Source organism: Python bivittatus, unplaced genomic scaffold, assembly GCF_059951505.1.
Source record: "Python bivittatus isolate LINGU-HERP-01145 unplaced genomic scaffold, Pbiv_v1 ctg000480_np1212, whole genome shotgun sequence".
NCBI classification, from domain to species: Eukaryota; Metazoa; Chordata; class Lepidosauria; order Squamata; family Pythonidae; genus Python; species Python bivittatus.
In genome coordinates, this window is record NW_028277075.1 from 106,451,992 (window position 1) to 106,468,468 (window position 16,477).

At 38.1% G+C, this 16,477-nt stretch overlaps 1 protein-coding gene across 1 annotated transcript in view; it reads left to right on the plus strand.

The window, feature by feature from the left end:
• LOC103063312 (uncharacterized) overlaps window positions 1-16,477 on the plus strand; it is a 52,275-nt gene that overhangs the window by 34,585 nt on the left and 1,213 nt on the right. Inside the window, exons 26-35 of the mRNA XM_025174646.2 lie at window positions 809-877; window positions 1,790-1,858; window positions 4,714-4,794; window positions 5,615-5,650; window positions 8,161-8,197; window positions 8,687-9,244; window positions 10,738-10,979; window positions 11,385-11,475; window positions 11,577-11,714; window positions 12,216-12,407. Of these exons, the coding sequence (XP_025030414.2) occupies window positions 809-877; window positions 1,790-1,858; window positions 4,714-4,794; window positions 5,615-5,650; window positions 8,161-8,197; window positions 8,687-9,244; window positions 10,738-10,979; window positions 11,385-11,475; window positions 11,577-11,714; window positions 12,216-12,407 (1,513 nt within the window). The remainder of the gene's footprint in view (window positions 1-808; window positions 878-1,789; window positions 1,859-4,713; window positions 4,795-5,614; window positions 5,651-8,160; window positions 8,198-8,686; window positions 9,245-10,737; window positions 10,980-11,384; window positions 11,476-11,576; window positions 11,715-12,215; window positions 12,408-16,477) is intronic.

Consider the following 16,477-nt stretch of genomic DNA (forward strand, 5'->3'; position numbering starts at 1 on the left):
TAGTGTTACTTTTAGACAATTTCACAAACCATAGTTTGCTCCCTGGGGGAGGGAGGGGTGGGAAGTATTTTGAAGTAAGATATAAAGAATGAAGTAGAGAAGTATCAGGTTTTTGCAACTCCCCAACTTCTTCGCTAAGATCCAAATCATTCAGCTTAGTTGGTTTCATGGAGTCATCAGTTGTTGGAACAAGCCAATCATTTTGCTGTGACTGGGATGAGATTGTCCTCTTGCCTTAGAAATCTTCCTTGGGCTACCTGCTACTGGGCCAGGGGTAGCAAGCATGAATGCCACTATAACAAATAATAATCATAGACATAAATCATTTTTTAAAAATTACAGGTCTAAGTGAATAGTTCGCAAACTACTTCCTGTGTTTACTAGTTGGAATGATCTAGAATAAAAAGGTAAAAACTTCCATTTCTGGTGGCTTCATGGATATGCCCATGTTGTATTCTAGGCAGCCATATAAAGGTGGTATTGTATGTTATTCTCATCTTCTTGGATGTTTCTTGGACTTCCCAGTATAGTCTACTCTTTACACAATATGACTTACTTCTGAGTAGATAAACATAGAACTGTCCTATAAGACAACTATATTTATTTGGAAAGAACCAGCCCTAAGAAATAAAATCAAGAGATACTTCTAACATAGCTACAGTTAAATTGTAAGTTACACTGATTGCAAACAGTGGTATTTCGAGGAGCTTCATGGTTCTTATACAGATTTTAAGACAGCAACAACATGGAACATGGTGGCATTTATGATATCTTTATTTCTAAGACAGCTATGCTTTTTCTTCATCAGGGAAATATTGGACGACAAGGGCCTCCTGGTGCTTTGGGCCCACCTGGTGAAGGTATCCAAGGACCAAAGGTATCAAGATTTCTTGTATTCAACACTCAGACATAATGAAGAGGGAAAAACAGACTTCACAAACTGGAAGAAATAGAAAGATATATTTTTCTTTATATATTAAAAGGTCCACAGAATAATACATCCAGTTCTGTCTGAGGTGAAAATCTTAGTAAAGTAAATCAATTACAGTTTCATTTACATCATCTTTAGTATTTGTATTGTCAGGGGAAAAACCACGTTAAACACGGGAGGCAGACACACCATAAAACAAGTTACTTCAGAGTTCTAAAAGCTTTATTAAATGCTAGTTCAATAAGCAAGTAAAGTTCAACCAATAACATACAAGGTACGTACTTAGATTCACATTGCAATGCGATGACCAACTTGACCAAGCTGTCAGGTAGACAGCTTGACCAAGGGGCGTCGTTTACTTGGATGCCATCCTTTTTATCCCTTTAAGCCGCAAACCACAATTATGATTCTGAGATCATTCCCAGAACAAATTTCAGCACGTCCCGATGCCCTGTCCCTGGCACTTCTGTTCTCATCAACAAATCTGCAATTTCCTTCATTTTGCAAGTTCCTCTTACTTCTAGTCATTGCCATACAGGTCACATTTCAGTTATCTTGGCTTTATTAAATGCAATCAAAACTAACATTAAAACATATAGAAGGCTACTAAAATTTTCCTCTCACAGTATATTATAAAATCAAGGACCCTCATATAACAGAAGAACATATGAAGAATTAAGCCAGTACAGATTGGAATATATTTTGAGAAATGTATCAATGAATGGTTATGTATGTAAGAGCAGCCTGAATTTTTGAAAAATCTATTTTTTATTTATACTTTCAATCAAATATAGAAAATAAGATTGTATTTAATATACAATAAAATTGTCAACAGTTCTGGCAATTAATTATAATTAGGGTGAACAAGGAATTCAAGGAATGCCAGGACCACGTGGGCCTCCTGGAGAAGGACTCCTTGGACCAAAGGTATGGACTATAAATCTACAGAAATATCCAGTGTAACTCTGTGGAGATACAGACTTTGTGCTATCAGGGGGCAATTTGGGCACTTCATGCTCGCAAGTGGCTTCTCTCTGCCAAAGAGGACCTTCCAAGAGATGTAGCAATGCCTGAAGCCCTGGTGGAGGAAGACAAAAAGTGAATCTAAGTGAGCGTGGGTAAAAGCTCATGTTTGAGCCTACACCATTTGACCTTATTGTACCAGCAGATTATCATCTGGCAGCATTGTTCAGAGTGGATGATTCCCTGATGGGGAACAATGGACAGGAAAAAAGCCCCGTGGGTCATTGTGATCATTTTGCACATTTGGCCAATATAGTCACATTTGCCAAAGTTTTGATTCTTCATAGACTGAATCTGAAGTTCTTTTGGCCTGTGCGGTTTGATGAAGTAGATAGGGTACTCTCCATATGGGCTTTGCCACCAATGGCTTTGCTCCATGTTCCTCATGGCTCATTTGGGCTCCTGGATGGGTGATTGGTGGGTCTGATATATGTTCAAGTTATAATTGTGCACCCCTTCCTGAAGAAGCCCTCCCTAGACCTGGCCATATTAGGCAACTATTGCTTGTGTCCAATCTTTCCTTTTTAAGAAGATTTTTAAGAAGGTGGTGGGGTTTCAGTTACAGAATGCTCAAAGGGAAACAGATTATTTGCACTCCTTTCAGTCAGAATTTGTCAGCCTTCCAGGTAGACCAGACTGGAAACATGACAAGATGAGCTAATTCTACTTTATTCTAAGGCTAAATTAACAGAATCTTGCAAGTCTGAAAGTACAAATCTGTCTCTTTTTACAGCCTTATAACTTAGGGTGGTTCCTTTCTAAGTTTCTTTCTCTTCCCATTATTCAGCTACGGGCTCCTCCCCCTTTTATCTGATCATTCCTTAGGCAGCATCTCTTCCCCTCACCTCTCAGGGTCATTCCCAAATACCATTACAGAATTCAAGCCTAAACATGGGACAGAAATAGTATTGATCACTCTGTTGGATGGCTTTCATTGGGACTTGGCTAGGGAAAGTATACCTCTCCTGGTACTTTTGGACATTTCACTTGTATTTAATACAGTTGAGCATGCTATCCTCTAGGACCGCCTGTGAGGGTTGGAAGCTAGGGACACTATTTTGAAGTGGTTCCTCTGATTTTAACTGTGGATGAGGTGACATTTCCCATGAAGGAGCAAGTCTGCAACTTGCGGGTCCTCCTGTAGACACTGCTGCTGAGTGGAAAGATGGAGAAGATGGCCAGGGTGGGCTTTGCCCAGCTTAAGCTTTTGTACCAGTTGTGGCCCTGCCTGGAGTGGAAGGACATGGCAACAGTGACTCATGCCCTCATCAATGCATGTCTGGACTACTGCTATATGCTTTGCATGGGGACTTTGAAGACTACTTGGAAACTGCAGTTGGCACAAAATGCAACCATTAGTGAGAGCTACTACAGGTACATAACATTGATGCTGTAGGCCCTGCATTGATTTCCAAAAGGTTTCTAGGTGTATGTCTGCCCTGGTGGATAGTCAGGCAGAAAATACTCAGAGTCATTTGTGAGGCGGCCCTCTCCTATTTCTTCTCTCCCAGAATATTATCAACTACAGGTAGTCCTCAAGTTACGACGGCAATTGGGACCAGAATTTCTGTCACTAAGTGATGCAGTCATAAAGTGCAACATCTCGTGACTGCATCATTTAGTAATGGCAATCCCTGCAGCCACTGTTGCTGTCGTTAAGCAAGGATCATGGATCCTTAAGTGAGCACCTTCTTGCAACTTCCTGCCAGCTTCCAACAACCAAAGTCAGCGGGGAAGCCGGCAGGAAGTTGCAAGTCCCAGGCGGCTTGCAAGCAGGCCGGGAAGCAGGTAAGTGGTTGCTGCCAGAGGGGAGAGGGACTGAGGGGGTGCATGAGTGATGGGGGAGGCATGATGTGAGCGTGGCAGGGCTTGGGGTAGCTGCTGCTGGGTGGAAGAGGGTGCACAAGTGGCCAGGGAAGTGCAGTGCAAGCACAATGAGGCTCCAGGAGGGTGCACGGGTGGGGGAGACTTACCCAAGCAACTTGTGACCTTCCTGGCCAGCTTCCCCATTGACTTTGCTTATGGGAAGCTGGCCGGGAAGGTCACAAATCACAATCATGTGACCACAAGGGTGCTGGAATGGCAGGAACTTTGAGGACCGGTCATAACCACCACTCATTCAGCAGTGTCATAACTTTCAACAGTTGCTGAACAAGTGGTCATTACCACTACCTTGTAATCTCTTTTTCCCTTTTTTGGGGCAGATGGGTTCACTTCCAAGCTGCTTAGTATTGCAGCTGCCTGCCTTTTTTATTTTCTAATAATGCTGTGGGACCTGGCAGCATTATCCTCAATCAAGAGGATGCTTGAGGTTGATATTTTGCCATTTAAATTACTTTTTTTTAAGATGAGGTGAGCACCAAATGAAATGTTTGGTGTTATATTAGCAATCATGGGCATTAGCAATCCTTGGCTTACAATTTCCCCTTCTAAATGTAAAAGTATTTATTGCCACACCTACTATTGGTGAGTGGGGGAAAATTCCCAGGAAAATATTTATTACATGGGTAGGACAGTTTAGGAACTTAAATTCTATCTTTATGAGTTCAGTGGTCAAGTAAATAAATGGGCCAGGTCCATCAAATTATGAATTTATTATTTTTTCTTTGGAGAATTGTTACAAGTATTTAGAAAGTACTATAATAATTTCCTTACAAAGCATTCTTGACAACAATATTACCTAGTTTTTCTATTTGTTCAAATAAAAATGATTACATTTAAATAAGATGCTTTACAGATGTTGTATAACTAATTCCAAGGGTGATCGTGGAAATGCAGGGGAAAGAGGAAGAAAAGGCGAAAAAGGCAATATGGGAGACCCTGGGGCAGCCGGAGAACCTGTAAGTATCTAAACCTTGTCCATCAGATGCTACAAAGCATGTTGCTAAAACTCTGCATGTATATATAGTACATCTAAGTATTAGCATTAGTTTCAAGCAAATAATTTAAATATTACAGAATAGACACTGACCTTTCTTTAAGGGACCAGGACAATTGTTAAGGAGAATAATCTGAGTAGATTAACTTTCTGGTTGATAGTTCAGTCTGGAAAAGTTGGGGTGAACTGTCTGTGATTAATATAGTAACAGAATTCAAAACTGGAAAGGCAATTCTGAATTCATAATATTTAAAATAAAATTATAACAGAGAGTTGTGGGTTTCCAAAACTTTCATCCTATGACAGTATATACTGCCAGACTGCATTTTGCAGTCACTGGATTGCTTCCACCAAAAACACTGGAATTACTTTCTTTAGGAGCATATGCCATAATAGGGAGGTTCTAGATTTGACACGTAAGAACAAGCAATGGGAGAATCCTTTTCATCAGTCAAGTATCTGACAAGAATTTCTTCCGCTGTCTAGGTTGGAGACATGGCAAAGGTCTCAGATGTGTCACAAGCATAGGCTTTGGCCCTCACTCTTCCTAGTCCCAATCTACCCTCTGTTTCTTGACCTTGGAAGGGACCTGCTGCAGATGGGGAACAAAGTCACCCTACTGTATCTCCAACCTTAAAGAGTGGGAGCAAGTGATCCTGTTTCCATAGGACAGTGTATCAGGGCCCTGTGATTACATTTGCACTGATTTAGACTGCTTTTTATATCATCAAACCTTAATGATGAATTAAAAATAATAATAATAAAATGTATTGCCTTTTCAGGGTAGAACTGGACCGAAGGGAGTCCAAGGTCTAACAGTAAGCAATCTTTTTCATAAACAGGTTTAGTTACATTATGTTGTTCTCAATCCATATGTCCCTAATAACTGTTATGAAAGTGTGGGAAATGAAGTATTAATTGATCAAGTATATATAAAATGGATACCAATGCAAGATATCTAAATTGTTTAGAAAATGTATCTGTAATTTCCTGGCAAGTGGAAGAAAAGGAGCACAGAGGATATCCCTCTGCCATTTAAATACTGTCTCACTGATTTATTCCATGGGTTCTGAACAACTTACAAGTTTTTCTAAAACTTAACATTTTTGTCTGTAAGGGTTCACGTAATAAAAATCTAAGAAAATCAAATTATTTCAGGAGTAAGAAGGACCAAATAAAGTAAAAAATACACTGTAAATGTTTCTTTTTTTCCTTCCTTCCTTCCTTCTTTCCTTCCTTTCTGTACAGCTAGTAGCCCCTCAAAACTCCAAACAGTGTGTATGTGTGTGTATGTATTTGTGTGTGTGTGTGTGTGTGTGTGCATGTGTGCGTGCGCACATATACACATGCACACACATGCACAGACTCAAACAAACAGACATGGGCATGTATGCCAAAGTAAAGTGTTGCAGAATTGGCTAGAACACATGTTTCCTGGAGCTTTGTTTTAGGTGTGATGGTATTGGTTATGCTGGAGCTCTTCCTTGCAGATAAATGAAGTTTCACTGTGCTCCACTCTCTGATTTAGGGAAAGGGATATTAGTTGCTTGGATTACTTTGTTTTCAGCATCCATTACCAGTGCTCTGCCTGGAAATGAATGAAAAATTGTGTAATTGCCATTATGCATATACATCAATTTGTTCACAAATTACAAATTTCAGCAGCTGGCAGCTTGTAGCCAACCCTTGCTGATCTCCAGACCTAAACAAGGTCAGATCTGGTTAGCATAAGAATGGGGGATCTCTAGAAAGTCTCAGGAGGACTGTAGGCCTGTCCAAAAAAATATCTGGAAGAAGGGAATGGCAAATCAGTTTGATATTGTTGCTGTCAGAACTTCATCCTGGGCATGGCAAGAAATCTCTCTCTAGGAACACAAACACAGACTCATGAGCTTAGCCACAGAAGATTTAAGAACAAGGTTCAGACAGGTAAGTTGCGTTTATTGCAGAGGCAAAAGAAGCTTTTAGAACCATGATCAGCTACAGGTAGTTCTCGCTTAACAGCCACTTGTTTAGTGACTGTTTGAAGTTACAATGGGGCTAAGAAAAGTGGCTTATGACGAGTGCTCAAAGTTATGACTGTCACAGTGCCCCTGCGATCATGTGATCATGATATGGACACGTGGCAACCAGCTCTCACTTACGACAGGTGCAGCATCCCAGGGTCATGTCACCACCATTTGCAACCTTCCCAGCCAGCTTCCAGCAAGCAAAATCAATGAGGAACCACATGATTCACTGAATAGCCACTGCAAAAAAGGTCATAAAATCAGGTCTGGTCATGTGATGGTTCACTTAACAACCACATCACTTAGCAATCTAAATTCTGGTCTCAATTGTGGTCATTAAGCAAGGACTATCTGTATTTCAGAACTTTGGAAGTCAGTCATATTTGTATGTCAGTTCCCAGGGTTTAAACTCTGGATGTCTTTCTCCTGCTCTTACAAGGTAACAATTTTTTTTGCCTTGGATGTTGGGTGTCCTGCACAGCATTTTGCTAATGGTCTTATCTGGTCTCAGATTCTTTACCACTGACCTCACTGACTGTAGCCTTCCCAGCTGCTAAAAAGGCTACTGTATACTGGGCATGTCCTTGAAGTTACCAGGAGTGGAGCTCAACTCCAAGAAGGTGTTACTTTTTAATGTATAGGAGAACACAAAATGAATGTATTTATAAAAATATGCATTCGTGGTGTAACTCAGAAGGGAATATATTCTGCCATTCCTGGAAGAAATGAACGTCATATTTTTTTCATATTAATTGGAACTTAATATGTGTGGGCCAAGAGTGAGATGTATGAGAATGTATATGTATGAATTGAATTAGGATTGTGTATGAATGTATTTATTGTTTGAATATGAGAGAGAGAGAATAGGGTTTCCCCATCCAGCAATAGTCCCCCATGCTTGATCTAAATGCTAACAATGGCATCCTAGGAGAACTGAACTAAAATATGTTTTTGAATGCAATATTGCTTGGCTACTATAAAGTAATTTTTGGGGAAATGCAATAAGTTAAGAGATTTTCTCACACTGAAATTTTTTATTTGGGGTATTTTAAGAAATGTGTTGCAGCCCCCGTTTTGGAATTATATTATTCTGCATCAATAAAAATGTCATATGTACTTCTAAGAGTACTTTGCACCTACTAGCATTTAAGTATCGGTGAAATGGATAAATATATGACTTTCACTGCATGAAAAATATTTGAGATTACTCTAAATATAATAAACACTATTTTTATGTATTTTTGGCAGAGGCCATGTTATAAATAGCTGAAAATAAAGCAGTTCTGTAATACTATGTATGTATTTCTTGTCTAACCTAGAGAGAAGATATAATTAAGTTAATTAAAGAGATATGTGGTAAGTTTTCAAGCTGCCTTGCCATTATGTCCTAGGGCAGGTTCTTATTCTTTACTCTTTTCCCCAAACCAGAAAATTATTAGAACCCTTTACTCAAAGGTAAAATTAAAATGCCAACAATCATGCTATTCCTGTGGAATCAATTTAAAGAAATTAATACAGATATTTTGAGCCTCTACTTAAATGAAGAGGATGAGAATTAGAATCCCATCAGGTAAAAGCCGACAGCAGACATTGAGTTCCTCATGACTGGAGTAATGCTTATACTGTTTCCATTAAGTACATCAAGTAATTTATAGGATACATTTTCAATTTCTGTCCCTTCTTTTGTTCGACTATGAAGAATGTAAAGAGTTAGCAACAAGCTATTGATATTGTTTGAATTAAGAATGTAATAATGCTTATGCTCAGTACACATGGGAAGATTATATGGCTTGATCTATCAATCAAAAATATCCAGAATTTGTTTTGTTGTTTTTCCTTTTACAGGTTGTGGTATTAAATGCAAGGAAATACCTATGGAGCTAGTGTTTGTGATTGACAGTTCTGAAAGTGTTGGTCCAGAGAATTTTGAAATAATCAAAGACTTTGTCACTGCTTTAGTAGACAGAGTCACTGTAGGGAGAAATGCTACTAGAATTGGACTTGTCCTCTACAGTCTGGAGGTTCGGCTCGAATTTGGACTGAATAGGTACACAGCCCAACAGGATGTGAAGCAAGCTATCAGAAAGATGTTGTATATGGGAGAAGGAACTTACACAGGAACCGCCATCCGCAAAGCAACACAAGAAGGCTTTTTTGGGGCTCGAACTGGTGTAAGGAAAGTTGCCATAGTCCTCACTGACGGGCAAGCGGATAAGAGAGAAGCTGTCAAACTGGATATTGCTGTCCGAGAAGCTCATGCGGCCAACATTGAAATGTATGCAATTGGAATTGTAAACACTTCAGACCCAACACAAGTTGAGTTCTTACGTGAGCTGAATCTAATTGCATCTGATCCAGACAGAGAACATATGTATCTTATTGATGATTTTAATACTCTTCCAGGTGAGCATGCAGACATGGTTCTGAAAATATACACAATCCACTGGTGCCCTTCGAGCTAAAAGGCCCGGGTTTCTGTGTTTTGGTGCCTCCAGTCAATGGGTATCTTTGCTGTGACTGAGATCCAAAACCAGAGTGGAGACAGAGAATACAACTAAGCAAAAATTAGATCATTTTCAAGTTTCATCATTCAAAACTATGACGTGCATATTTTTGCATGTGTAACCTAATGTTCTAGATTAGTATGTGATCACAGATGAAGGCTATTGCCAGTAGGAATCACCAAAACACCATTTAAAAGACAAAGCGAAATAGCTTTTGCTGTATGAATACTGCTGGAGATGATCAGGAGTTATATGCAACATTTATAATTCTGGTCATTTTTATTCAGTGGAAGCCAAGGGTGGGCCCACCTCTAAGAAGCTGACAAAGCTTGCAAAATTTTATTTTTAAAAATTGCCTGGTATATAGGCCTCAGACATCTGCATTTATAACCACCACGAGAAGGCAATGGTTGAACCAAGATGTTGATGGTTGCTCTTGGATTCCAATCAGATTGGATGCTCAAGCAGGGACAGGACCCTGGAGAGAGATGTGCTAATAAATGTTCGGGCTTAGAAGTCCTCTGCTGAAATGAAAATATTTTGTTGTCTTACTACTGACCTGGCATAGTCTGGGCTAGAATAATCTCCTGATGGGCAGAGCTGAAGCAAAATGTGCTTAATCTTCTGACAACTTTTTTTTTTTTTTAATTCTTCTGCTGACATCTTGTGTCACTCAAGCAGCAGCCCTTGGGAAGCGACAACTCTTTCATATAGAGACCTGAATCAATTTCTTAGCAGAAGGTTTTTCAAATTATAAAATCTTAACCCTAACTTAACCTAAGTGGCTTGGAACTTCCCTGTGTGTAGTATGCTTTGTTATAACCCTAACTCTTGATGATCTTTTTCTTCTATGAAAAATACACTACTGGAAATACCTTTGCTAGAAACGATTACCCCCACTGTCAGCATCCTCCTAGTCAGGTTATCTGGAATTCACAGTCAATGGTAAAGTCTGTATATTTACATTCTGAGATAGCACTTCTGTTTCAGCAATTGATCCTGTAAGGCAAGAGTGACCAATCTAGATGTTTTGGACAACAACTTTTGTCAGCCAGCATAGGAAAGTGTCAGCCAGCATGAGAAAAATCAGAAATAATGGGAATGGTAGGAGAAAATACCTGGAGAATACAATATAGTTTATTTCTGTTTTGGGACACAAGATAATATCCAGGATTTTCCTAACTGATGCACAGTCCTAGTAAGAGGTTACATGCTGAGATGCCAGATGTGAAAACAATATTCCAGGAGCTATCTGCACACCAAAGAAGCAGCCAACAATTAAAAAAAAAAATGTTGACACATGTTCAAAATACTGTAAATATTTGTATTTCTTAACCAATATTTGTATATTTTATCATATTTTAGATGTTTTCCTGTCTTCTTATTTTAAAGCTTTAGAGTCCAAACTTGTTAACCAGTTTTGTGAGGATGAACATGGTGCCCTAATATATAACCGAGTTGGAAATGGAGGAAGCATCAGTGGACCATTGATTCACTCAGTATCTTCTCACACTTCGCAATACTTATTACACATGAACAATAAGAATGGACAAACAGTATCTTCAAGTGGATATGAAACATCAGTGAAAGACAATTCCATAAACATTGGCCAATTTTCTCAACCATTAATTCTGGTACTCATCTGAAGTCTGCTTTTTTAAAAAAAAAGTTGCAGTAATGGGGTGGTTTTCCTCAAAACTCTCCTAGAGAACTGGCTTTGCAGTCCATTTTTTAAATCAGAGTACTTTTAATAAGTTTCTGAATTAGTTTCTAGATAATGCTGATGATGGATATTACAGTTAATTCTAATAATATGAATAATATTAATTTAACAATATAATATAATTTCTAAAATCACCTGTTTGATGTCATCTGATTGTGTAGAGAGTTTCTTAAGCTAGAAACACAGACCCATGGGTAGGTTTTGAGGATGGAAGTAACAGTGAGGGAAGGAGTCTGTTCATCTAACACTGAATGTACCTTTTGTGGATAGAAACTCCACCTACATTTTAAAATTAACCAAACTGAATTTGCTTTAGGAAAAAGGATCACACAGAATATTTCATGAGAACTATGACACGGTATCCAGCAAAGGTGATCTTCCAGTCTTGCCTCCAGTTAACAGTAAAGGTATTTATTTCATAGCTAATTTCTTAATAAGATATGTGTCACAGGTAGAAGAAACTTTTCCCTTTCTCATTTCTTTTCTTTGCAATATTCTGCCCCCGCAGTAGTTACTTCAGCACTGCCATTGCCAACAACATCTTCACCGCCACCACCACCACCATCACTGCCATCTCTAACAGCAGAAAAGACACTCCCACCATCTCATTCATCAGCTTCTTCCATGCCATCTACCTCCAAACCAGGTCTTTACATATTGCAAAATTTTAAAAGTGTTCTTTCTATAATCATAAACTTACAATATTGCAAATAAATTCTAATGAATTATAATGTTATGTTCAGATACATGGCTTCCCCAATATGGTGACCTTCAAATTTATTTGGATTTCAGCTTCTGCGTTTTCTAGCCAGCAGAACCGCCATGATAGCTCTTTGCATTTCATGCTTTTTAAACTTCTTTTTTGTGTTGAACTTCATCACAAAATATCATTTTCTCCCAAACTGCAGAACTTCCAGGAAGCAGATGCAACTCTATGGACCTGTCTCTTTCAGCTCTGCAATTTGTGCTCATGTTTGCTATTGTACAACTGGTGATTTACCTGTACTATATATTTATATTTTGCCAGCAACTCTATAAATTTATTCAGGAATGTTAGAGTGGTTTCTAAATTGTAGCCTTATTACTCCAATAATACACTAAGGACAATTATGTCTTTTTTTTGTTGTTATTGTTTTTCTTTTTTAAGAGAATATCCTGAGGCCTCCACAGTGTCAGTTAAGATTAGATCAAGGACCATGCCGGGTTTATATAATAAAATGGTATTATGATAAGCAAGCCAATTCTTGTGCTCAGTTTTGGTATGGTGGCTGCAATGGAAATAATAATCGCTTTGATAGTGAAGAAGACTGTAAAAAGACATGTGTGCTTTTCTCTGGAGGTAAGAATCAACAATTATTTTATAGTTAAAGATTCCTGTTTCCTGTACTTTAAAGAAACCTATTCTGACCAAATTTAGTCTTTCAGAATTTAAAATCTTGGTAATGAGGGATTCTGTACATACTTTTTTTCCCCCTAAGAGTACAGCTTCAGTGGAAAACTCTAAAAAATTAAGCTTATCCATAAAAAATTAAATTAGCCACCTAGGGTGCTAATGTAACACAGTCTGTGACTGTACTGTGTCAAACAATGGCATATGTTTAGGGTTTGGGTATTGTTGGGGTTTTTTTTTTAATGTTTTTGAGTCAGTGTTGACTCCCAGCAACTGCCTGGACTAGTTCCTGCAGTTTTCTTGGCAAGATTTTGGAAGTGGTTTGCCATTGCCTCCTTCCTAGGGCTGAGAGAGAGTGATTGGCCCAAGGTCACCCAACTAGCTTTGTGCCTCAGGTGGGATTGGAACTCATGGCCTCCTGGTTCCTAGCCTGGTGCCTTCACCACTACCCCAAATGGCTCTCCATAGATTTAGTACTGCCCATGAAATTAGTAGACTGGCCTTATTTTCTCAAATCCTTGACATGGAACCGCCAAGATTCAGCTGTAAAGTAGTTCCAGATTCTGGGGCCTGATCAGAATGCAAGAAGTAGCTGTGGGCTGTGTTTTCCCAGAGATTCATTTATATTTTCCATACTATGAGTTTCTAGATGCAGCTGAAAAAAAAAGGAGTTGCTATATTACTCCTGGATGGAATGGCTCTTTCATCTTCCCACCTTCTAGATCAGTAGAACAATTGGCTTGTTTGTGAGTCAAGGATCAAATTTGAGACTGCCGCTGCCAAGACGCTTGTGTAAAACAACAGAGTCTTGGGTTTTTTGTGTGGGGGTAATGACATTATTCGAACCCAGGGAAAGGGGTAATTGGGGAAACAGTTTAAGAACCACTGTTCTAGATCCAGGCAGGTGGACAATACTGAGTCCCATTCTCCCTCCCATCCTCTGTGGCCATATAGATCCCCAAGTGCTTCCTGGCATCCATTTGTGGCCGTAAGTCTCAGTGTCCTCTAGGGTGGAGGAACCCAGACAAAAATGCAAGTAGCTAAAATGACATAAGCTTTATAAAAAGTAGTATTAGCTATGTTGACCAGGAGAGACAAAAAAATCTAAAATCTAGAAAGACAAATACATTGACTAGATAAATGAAAGTCATGCAAAATTTCTGAGGTTTTCCAGTTTCAAGAATTCTTTATCAGGCAAGTGAGTTCAGCAGCAAAAAAAATGGAAAAAGAAAGTATATGATTCACAGCCTCCATCAAATGAGTTTTTAAAAGTGTTGAGAAGACAAGCACACTGTATTTTAACAGGTATAGGATAGCTTTAGATTCTGTTATGGTTTCTCCCAAAGAGAAGAAGCAAACATATTTGTAAAATCCTTCATTTAGGAAATACAAATTCTAACTACTAAAGTTGCAATAATGAACAATTTGAAAACATTACCTAAGTACTTGTCACCCATTTATTGACACTTGACTTTCTTTTGCTCAATAATAAAGTAATATGACATTTATTTTACAGATGCCTGAAGAATGCCCATCAAACAGAATGGAACAGAAAAGGCTTTTTAGTCACAAGAAAAGTGGTGTAATGTATAAATATCAAGGTCTTTTTATACAGTGTACTTAATTCATATGAAGATTGTTATCCCCAAACCACGTATTCTTCATACTCCTACTAAAATCTACAAGATAGTTTATTTCACTTCCGAAACCATGACATTACGTGCATACAATGGTAAAATATGTATTGGAATTACACAGACTTCCTTTGGGTCTAGAATAATAGTTCATGCTTTGTTAACTGCAAAGCAAAACAATTGCATTGTATCCTGGGTACCTCCATAATTCAAACTGGCATTCGTATAGGACAAAAGATACTGCAACTGTTGCTTGTCTATTTGAATTCTGCTGCATTCCTAGCGCAAATGGATTTGTAATGTTCCTGGAGAAATGAGGAATAGAATCAGATATGTCACTTGCTAGAGACTAAACAGAAGTTACTAAGATGAATCCCAGCACGGTTCAAGTGAAGAAAAATCCATGAGTGTATTGTCAGTTGTCATGGAAAAATCATTGATGCGATGCTAGACATTTTATTTCTCAACCCAGATAATTGGGAGGAAGAAGAGGAGGAATAGATATAAGCCCAGCTGTTAAGTGGGGAACTGAAGCAGCTGATGATAGTCTGAACTGGCTCCAAACAAGATTCACAATACCTTTGAATGGGATGACATACTTCTTATGCATAATTGGATTTGAGGAATCCAGTATCCCTTATGAAACGTAATCTTGTAAAAAATAAGACGTACCTAAAGTCATTGATATTACTGGCCTTAGGTGTATCTATATCAGTGTAAGATTAAGCAACCTATAGGCCTGCACTCAGTCTTTTCCAAGATGTTTGAAATAACTGGAAGTGAGATTACTTTAAGGGCAAAGTGCACATTGTCTTTTCAAAACCACTTGCAAAAATAAGATGCGCACTAGAGGAAGAATTAGCACATAAATCATGTATTTAATATTCCCATGCCCATCAGCTATTCATGTGATTGGTCATAGAGGTCTTTGCTTGCTTCCAAGTTTGAAACCCAGGTGGAACAACATATTCTTACAGATGAGGACGATAAAATCTTGCGAGATTTGGAAGCCAGAACACTGAAATGTTGTGAGAGTTGGCTAATTAATATTTGTAAAAATTATTACAATTACTACTACTACATTTGGTGTTCATATCATCATGCAAAATCATATGATGGTGCCCAGCAACTGAAAAATTGCCAGCCTCTGCTCTGAGCCAAAATTAATCACCACTATATTAAGGTTTAATGTAACAGCTGACTTTAATCAATCTCTCACTGACCATAAAGTGAAAGAATGATCACAATGATACCTTAGAGAAGGTATTTATATAGTACCTACACTGAAAAGCTATTTATGATTATTAGCATCATATGATCATGTCTTAACATGTAGTAAGAAATATATTCTTTTTTCATAAGATTGCTATGTAGTGTCACAAATGCATTAGTTTGATTCATGGAGATAATTTAGTCATAATGCTGTTCATTTGTTTTTAGTTTAACATAATATGCAAATCTATCTGCTATGACTGTGTACTGTGTAAATCAGGTCACAATGGCTTGTTCAAAGTGTGGCTTAATATTTCTGGCTTAGATGCACTTAATCATCATCAGGTTTTTCAAATATATACTACAGAATTAACAGGTATCTTTAACATGCTAGTGTCCATACTACAATTCAAAATATACTGGATATGTTAAATGAAAAGGACAAACCATGCTGTCCTAGTTAGCATTAGATAGTACAATTCTAAAACTATTTCTGAATTTTCAGAACTGGATTTCAGATGCTGGGTTTTTTTCAGGTTTTAAAAATTAAGTAGTATTTTCTTTTAACCAAAGTTACTGGCAATCGAAACAGATGAAAAATTCTTTTCTCCAGCTCTATATTCAAGCAAACGGTTTGTCAATGACTCATCCTAAATTTTGCTGAACCAGGATGCTAGAGGTCAGAATGTCTATACTAAGTACAGTACTGTTATGGCATCACAAATCAATCCTTGGGTAATATGACATGACATGGCAGGCAACAGATTAGTACAAATGTTTAAAATGGGATGTTGAATTTTGTTCTGCCACATCCCACATAAGCTGTTGAAAGACTAGTGTTTCTGATCTGTTTTACATTACTACTCATTTATCTTAATTAAAAGTCTGAAATGTATTTTTGTGAATTAAATATATACTAACAAAACTTTTTATAGCAGGACTACTTGCACCTTTATTTCGCCAACCAGAAAATTTTCACTGCGGTACCAAAACTGATGTCTTGCGTCTCATTTCATCACTTGAGTTAAAACCAGCTTGTTTGTTTTCATCATTTTCAGGAGGAAGAGTTTTACAATTGTATTTATGCTTTTGTGAAACTAAGAAAAGTCATACTGTAGCCTCTTTTTTGAAGAAGTATATATGGGCAGGAATCGTTTACTCAGTTCACAGTCT